This window comes from Etheostoma spectabile, chromosome 1 (assembly GCF_008692095.1).
Source record: "Etheostoma spectabile isolate EspeVRDwgs_2016 chromosome 1, UIUC_Espe_1.0, whole genome shotgun sequence".
In the NCBI taxonomy this organism is placed as follows: Eukaryota; Metazoa; Chordata; class Actinopteri; order Perciformes; family Percidae; genus Etheostoma; species Etheostoma spectabile.
Window position 1 is genome coordinate 6002636 of NC_045733.1, and position 7575 is coordinate 6010210.

The following is a 7575-nucleotide window of genomic DNA, read 5'->3' on the forward strand; positions in this document are numbered from 1 at the left end:
AAAGAAATCCCATTAAACCAGAGCATGCTTTCCTCCTATCCCCAAATTCTATGTGGAGTAGCCAGTCTCTGCTTCAGCGCACTTCGGAGCAGGGTCTGGCAAAGCGAGACTAGTTAGCAACTAATGGACTAAGAAAAGTGCTAACACATTCCGTTCAAAGCATATATTTCCGCATTGAGCTCTTTTTCTAAAGAACACATTATGCAATCCACAGCAAAACAACCATACTGGAATAACTGCAATAAGAAGGCATTGCACATGCACATGCACTGTGAAATGTCAACCGTCTTTTATGAAAAAATCCTATGAAGGGAGGTTAGTAAAACATGGATGAAGCTCTTATAGTGGCCAGCTATCATACAAAGCTGTCACACTCACGAGACGTGCTTAACAGGCTTATTCAGCTTATTGATGTGATACCACAGAGGTAATCCAGCAGGCTTTCATACTGACTATTTCTTTGTTATATGCACAAAGACAAAGAAAGTCATTTTAAAGCGCAAATGAGGAGCACATGATGCATATCAGGTGACCGTGGTCCTGTTTCAGTATTACTTTATGTCATTGTGCAAGAACAGTGACTGAATTGGCTGCAGGCTATTTAAAGGCTAATTTTCACTCCTACAGCAACACAGAATGCTTCTAACTAAATATCTGAAGTTCTGGGTCATGATAGGAAATGTTCTGTTGTGACCTACTACAAAAGCATCCTTTGGAAATTAGTTCATTAGCAAGGCCTCCATTTAAAGTGCTAGGACTGACACTCAGCTCTAACCTTTTGTAAAGAAAGAAAAATAACAGAAAAAGACACATTGCTTAGAGACGCCAACAGGCCAAGAGGGATAAGTGTTCCATATTGCCTGTATTTGTTAACCTTTTTGTCCATTTACTATAGGGCTACCATGTGGTGGGAAGTCAATTTAATTCAATTGTATTTATAGTGTCAAATCACAACAGGAGTTATCTCAGGACACTACACAGTATAGTACACTCACACTCCATATTTTACAAAGACCCAACAATCATATAGTAGGTCTAGACCTCACTCTGTATTGTACAAAGACCCCCCCCCCCCCCCCCAAGAGCAAGCCTTTTGTGCAACAGTGGCTAGGAAAAACTACCTTTTTACAGGCAGAAACCTGGGACAGACCCTGGCTCTTGGTGGGCGGCAGTTCCAACAGCCCAAGCAGGGAGTGGCTGTACATGGCCAGTAACAACTTGTCAGGCATCTAAATAACCTTTTCTCTGTGTTCCATCTTTTAATATGTGCTTCTCTATAAGAGGGAAAGCCAAGCGTACTATCAAAATAGACCAAGAGGCCATAGAGGAAGTTGAGGAATCTAAATGTGTAGGTATTATTCTGGATTCCCAACTCAAATTCAATAAACACATTAACAAACTCTGTAAGACTATCTGTACAAACCTGAACTGTTTCAGAATGATAGGGCATCACATACCTGTCAAGGCAGCTTTACTGTTTTTCATGCCATGATACTCTCTCATCTATCCTACTGTGCTACTGCATGGGGCCAAGCCTCCCAGACAACAGTCAAACCAATCATATCATTTTACAAACAGGCACTGGAAATAATGGATCGGAAACCATCAATGTGGCACCACTGTTTGATTGTACAGAAATACAAGCTTTGAAATTTTTGATATCTTTTTTTATAGCTTTACTTTTAAATACGCAATAATCTAGCTCCAGCTGTACTCTGTCTTTTTATGACAAAAACAAATACAAGGAGATTGGCCACTAAGGGAGCAGTGGGTGGCAACTGCAAAGCAGACCACCATCAGCCAATCATGTTTTTCAGTGATAGGGACACATTTTTGGTATTATTTACCAATTGGAAAAAACATTTAATAGAATGGTGAAATACCTGCTGAAAGACAACCAAACATTTGACTACTGAGTCAGTTGTGTTGTTTTAATGTATTGTCTGTGCCAGATGCATGGCTGTTTGCCTGGGGCTTAGCGCCGCCCTGGCGGTTGTGATTGGTTTGAAGAAATACAAACAAAAGTGTTTTTTCATATCCCAGATAGGTAAGCGGTGTAGCCAGACCATGCTCCAGCAATGTACTGCGGAAGTAGAACTCCCAAGGTTACTGTCACAAGTCACGTCTTTTAATGCAGAAGCTAACACTGGAAAACAACAAAATCTACATTAAGAGGATTATTAGCAAGTCAAGCAGATCTGTGAAGTCAAAACTCACACATTACATATAAAAAGTAGTCCTGTTTGAAACATTTTTCAAAATGACAAATATTGTCTTAAAAAATATATCACTGATAGAATCCATTTGTTCTGTGTAATTATTTAATGAACTGATAAATAATTAATTGCAATTGCAACATATTGAGTAAACACCCATCAAAATGGATTAAAGAAATATTTTGAAAAAAAATACTTTATTATTTAATATTGATTGCTGTTAAACTCACCCCTCATTCTTAGGCACCCTTGGTTAATACTGTACTGAAAAGAATATTTACAAAATAACAACCAGACTTAACAATCCTACTTTTTTTAGGCCTTAACACATTACTTTCATTACATTAACCCTCCTGTTGTCCTTGGGTCAAATTGACCCCTTTAAAAAGTGTCTATATCTGAAATATAGTTTCTTTTTAACCAAATTACCACAAAAAAATGGATTGGATTCCATACAACACTCTTTGAAAATACAATTGATCAATTTCATTCTTGACAAAACTCATCAATTTCATTCTTGACAAAACTCATCAGTACTCATCTTAACTATTAGTCAAAACAATTCATAATTTATGCTTTTTTTAACTTAAATATTGAATGACTTAAATGAGGGTTGTTGAACATGAATTCCAAAACGTACTGTAAAACTAGTGGTAGTAAGGTGGTGTTAGTGAAAACTACAAAAAAATGTCTGAAAAACGTTTGAAAATGTCAAATATTTGTCCGTTTTTGCCCCGGGGGACAACACAAGGGCTAAGGGCTAATGGCTGAAATGTTTGGACAAACAACAAAAGCTGAGAAAAATATGGCAGTGGATTTCACTGTAAAAGCTATGTCAACGTGATTTCAGTGCAATCGTTTCAGCCTCAAGAGAAACTGTGAAGTGCAATTCCTGACAGAGAGGAAACCACTGACAAGAACAGTGGGGGTGGCATGAATCAAAACTGATCTGAGCCTCGCATTACTATGCATGCTGGGTGATGGCAGGCCGGCTAACACAACACATCAAACACCCCACAGCTCAAGGCAAGCCAAATGTCTCAATGTCGTCATCTTGTGTATCACACAGTACTGGAAAAATAACCCTTTTACTGGGGAAAGAAAAGAAAAAAAAATCAGTGAGAGGGTTGGTTGTTACCTTCAAGCATAAAGTCTGACTGAGATTGTCCAATACAGAACCCCTTGGTTTATTAAATTCCATGCTACATTACTCAATAAAATTCTCTGCAACGTACCATCACTGTAGGCAGGCCAAGTAACAGAAGTTGTGTCATAAGTGAGACAACCTGGTTTACTTGAAACACTTACTTACTCAGAAATGTAATGGCTTTACAGTATGCGTCACTTTGATCATACATTTTTGGCGAGTGTAGAGTACTGGAATTAAGTAATTAGGTTCAGATCAATACATCTCTGTCCCACCTTTCCTATCTCTTGATAATATACTGTATAAACTATTTTTCATTGTGTTTGTGCACATGGCCCCTTGGTGCAGCTGAAGCACTGATACATTTGTCAGGTCTATGAATGGAAAGATGTAGGCCTAAGGTAAAAGTAAAGAAAAGGCTTTCTCATCTAAAGCTCACAATTTAACTAGAACTACTACAAAATAACTATCTATATATACAGTGAGAACACAAGGATGGTGTTGCCTCTAACATCTTAGAACCTTTCTGCAAAAAGTGATCAAGTTTACATTCACCGATGTTTAATTAAGACTATAATGTGAAGCGTGACCATTAATGTATAAACGGAAGGTTGGGGTTCTGCCAGTCTTCCAAATATCCGTTTGTGTCCGTTTTAATAAGGACTTTAGGTTGTATAACTATAAAATCTGGATATGAAGTTTAAAAAAAATATCATGAAGCATTTTATCTTAATCGTCTCGGTGGAGTGATACTATGTTCAGGTTAAATAACATAAATTAAAGCACAGTGGGAGTAATTTAATAAAAGTTGTGTGATTCCATTTTGGACCAAATAAACTTATGTTAGGGTCTTCAAAGTTATGGTTTCATTTAGCTCACGGAGCTGTTTCTGGCTTCCAAACATTGCAGCAGCGCAGCATATCATATTTCTACGTTAAAGCTCAGATACTCGTAAGTTGTCATTTATTTGCCATCGCAGATAAACTTAATGTTAAACTAGCGTTTGTTGTTTTGAAATTATTTTAACAACTGACAACATTTCTGTAACTTCCAAGTGTGTTAGCTAGCTAGCTAACGTTATACTATAACGATCACAATGGCGAGGATGTGCTATAACTTATAGCACATCCTCGCCATTCACATAGTCTGTTTGAAGTTAATATAATACGTCAATGGTTTGTTTGATGTACGGTAGCACCGTAATGTGAATGTCTGGTTTTCTCTGGAAGTAACGTCGCTCAACCTGTAATGTTATCACCCAAACATAGTTAACTTGATACCAACCAATACGGGCTGCTGGCTAACTGGCCAAGGTACGCACTCTAACGAGGAAACACCGGTTAGCACCCCCAAACATTAGTTAGTTGCCATTAACATTAGCCAACGAGCTAGCAGCCAGAGTACAACTGCCTGATTCTATTAGCGCTAGCTCTACTGACGACCACTGAACACTTTCCTTTCCGTGTTACTCAGTTGCAAACTTACCTGTAATACCTCGTAGGCAGCAAAACATGACAATTAGTTTAACAAAAATCATATCGAAATTCCTTGTAGGTCCAGTGAACTAGCTAGGCGACACAGCGATTCCGCTGATTGCTACTTGTTTGGGTTTTCTTTCAGTTAAGGTATACACGCCTTCCCTGGTGAGCTAGCTCGTCCATTACAAGCATCCCCGACGTTAGACAGACAGACAGACAGACAGACACTCCTCCCTTCCGGTGTGCTTTGCCAAGAGAGTCCGGACATATGGGACACACCCATCCCTCTATGTGGTCAAAGGTCGATGGACTAAATAAATCACCTCTAAGCCGTCATTCAGTTTGTTAGCTACAAGGACAACAAAACATTGCGGTGTAAATGTCACGACTACCAGCCTAAAAATATGAAAAGTGTTTTTTGTTTTTTTTTATTGATCAGTCTGCAAGTTGTTTACTTCCGCAAATCATGACTTCCGGGTTTATCACAAGGTATAAAGAAAGCGTCATTATTTCAAGGTAATTTCAGTGGTTTACCAACTGTTTTTGGATAGTCTCTCATAGTGGTGAGGAGGATAAAAGGAGGACAAAATCTTCCTTATGAAAACAGAAAAAATATATAAAAAGTAAAAACATTACAAAAACAGTATAAATATATACATTTAAATACATAATACATCCATAAAATAAGTTGAAAGATTAACTGGTAGTATAGTGGTAGCTGGTCAACAAGTGATTAGAAACACGAATCATGACTTTTGGGTTTACTAACTGTCTTTGGAAGGTTTTTCATAAAAAAAACTAAAGGTACAGCAACAAAGAATGGTTTGACTAATCCTGCCTCTCTCCAGCACCATGCAGCTAGTTTCCTTCATCACACTGGATGTCTGCATCCTCTCTAAATACAAATGAATGTGGTGTTTCCATTGCTTTCATCTCCATTGCTTTCTATAAAAACAGTAAGAACGCAGTTTTACTCTAGTGAAGATAGAGTGTTTTCACTTTTTTTTATAGCTGTGTATGTAACCTCAGACATCTGACCTGGACATATTGGTTTCTTTGCTCTTTTACCTGTTTCTCTCAAACGGTACCGTGTATAATTGTTTCAATGTTATTTGGTGTTTGTACACAAAAAAAAGGCTTTCTGAGCTTTCTCTATATATAAACCGTATATGTTCACTAACTAGTCTAAAACAAGACACCTGCTTAGGCTTTCAGCTAAAATTGCAATCATTAGTGTTACTAATATGATAATAATACTGTTATTGTTGTCTTGAATGTGTGGTTGCAGTTGTGACAGCAGTGTGTTAGCATTTGAACAAAATGCTGTTAATGCAGTGTTGTGCACATTGTGGTTCATCAGAATCAGAATCGGAAATACTTTATTGATCCCCGGAGGGAAACTCTGTGTTGCAGTTGCACAAATAGTATAAATATCAGAGTTATGCCATGGGATAAGTTTGTAGAGTTTTGAAATCTGTGTTAAAAGAAATGAAACTCGAACTAGAGTTTGGTCCACACGAACAGCTGCTGGGCAGATTATATTTAGAGTTTTGCACATATGTGACTCCAGTTGTGCCCACTGTCGTATAGCAATCGAAAAAAACTGTAAGCTCTAAAGGGTGTCAGAGGGACAATGCCCCCCTTCTGCTCAGTCGAGTAATTACTGCCATCTAGCGACTATAAATAGTTACTGCACGTGGATTGATCAGACTTGTCAAAATAAGAATTTACCCTGTGTACAATAGCATATTTACGGGGTTTCTTGCCATATAGATTAAAGATTGTAGACTTTTAAGAAAATTGGTGGTTAAATGATTAAAAACGGGTGGTGATACAGTATGCTGCAACACACAGTCAAAGCACTTGGTAAACTATTGTTTCTAAAGGTGCTTAAAAAAATAAAGTTATTATACCATTATTATTACGCTGAAATAATTTATCATCAATACACACGATTCGTTGAAAGATGAAAAAAATATTGTGTTTTCATATGTGTTCAAACCATAGTCTGTACAAAGTAGAAAAAAAACAATAAATGTTCAAATTCACTGCCGATGTGTTTTACCGGTTTTTAATGCTTATGATTTTTAACTGTTTTTACTTGTGTTTTATCTGTTTAACTGATTTTTGTGTAAGGCACTTTGAATTGCCCTGTTGCTGAAATGTGCTATACAAATAAAGCTGCCTTGCCTTGCCTGATAATTTCTAAAGGCAACGCGAGATGTCTGGTTTCACAAATGCGCGAGCACTCGTGCGCAAGGCGATCAGGGCAGCGGCAGGTTCAGTTCAGTACATTCAGGAGTCCTCGTAAAAGTAGACACTTTTCTAGAGAGTGTTGTGCCAGTGGAAATAGTTTAAGCGTATTTTATATTATGCATTTTGTTACTTGCTGAGGACAATTAAGGACAAAAAATCTTTACAGTACTATTGCGTCTATGGGAAGTGCCAATTGATTAAAAGATTGGCAATTCGTTGTACAAGCATTGTAAGAAATACAAGCTGCCAAATGAAAACAGTTTTCTCAAAGATAACGTTTGTTTTGAGGTGGAAAATATTACAAATTTGCCTTTTTTAACGACTCATCAGTTAATATCAGCTAGAAATTAACGGTTGAAGTGTAACCTGGTCATCCCAGCCATTGAAACCCGTTTGAAGAAAAATAGTAAGTTTAAATTAATATTTCGGACGGGTCAGACGTTTTTAATTAACCGAAGTGATCCACTTTAGATTAGAA

General features: G+C 37.5%; 1 protein-coding gene across 1 annotated transcript in view; it reads right to left on the minus strand.

Moving 5' to 3' along the window:
- The window catches only part of adam10a (ADAM metallopeptidase domain 10a), a 33820-nt gene extending 28591 nt beyond the window's left edge, over positions 1–5229 (minus strand). Inside the window, 1 exon segment of the mRNA XM_032519873.1 lies at positions 4849–5229. Within this exon segment, the coding sequence (XP_032375764.1) occupies positions 4849–4900 (52 nt within the window). The 5' untranslated portion in view covers positions 4901–5229.
- Between the last annotated feature and the right edge of the window lie 2346 nt (positions 5230–7575).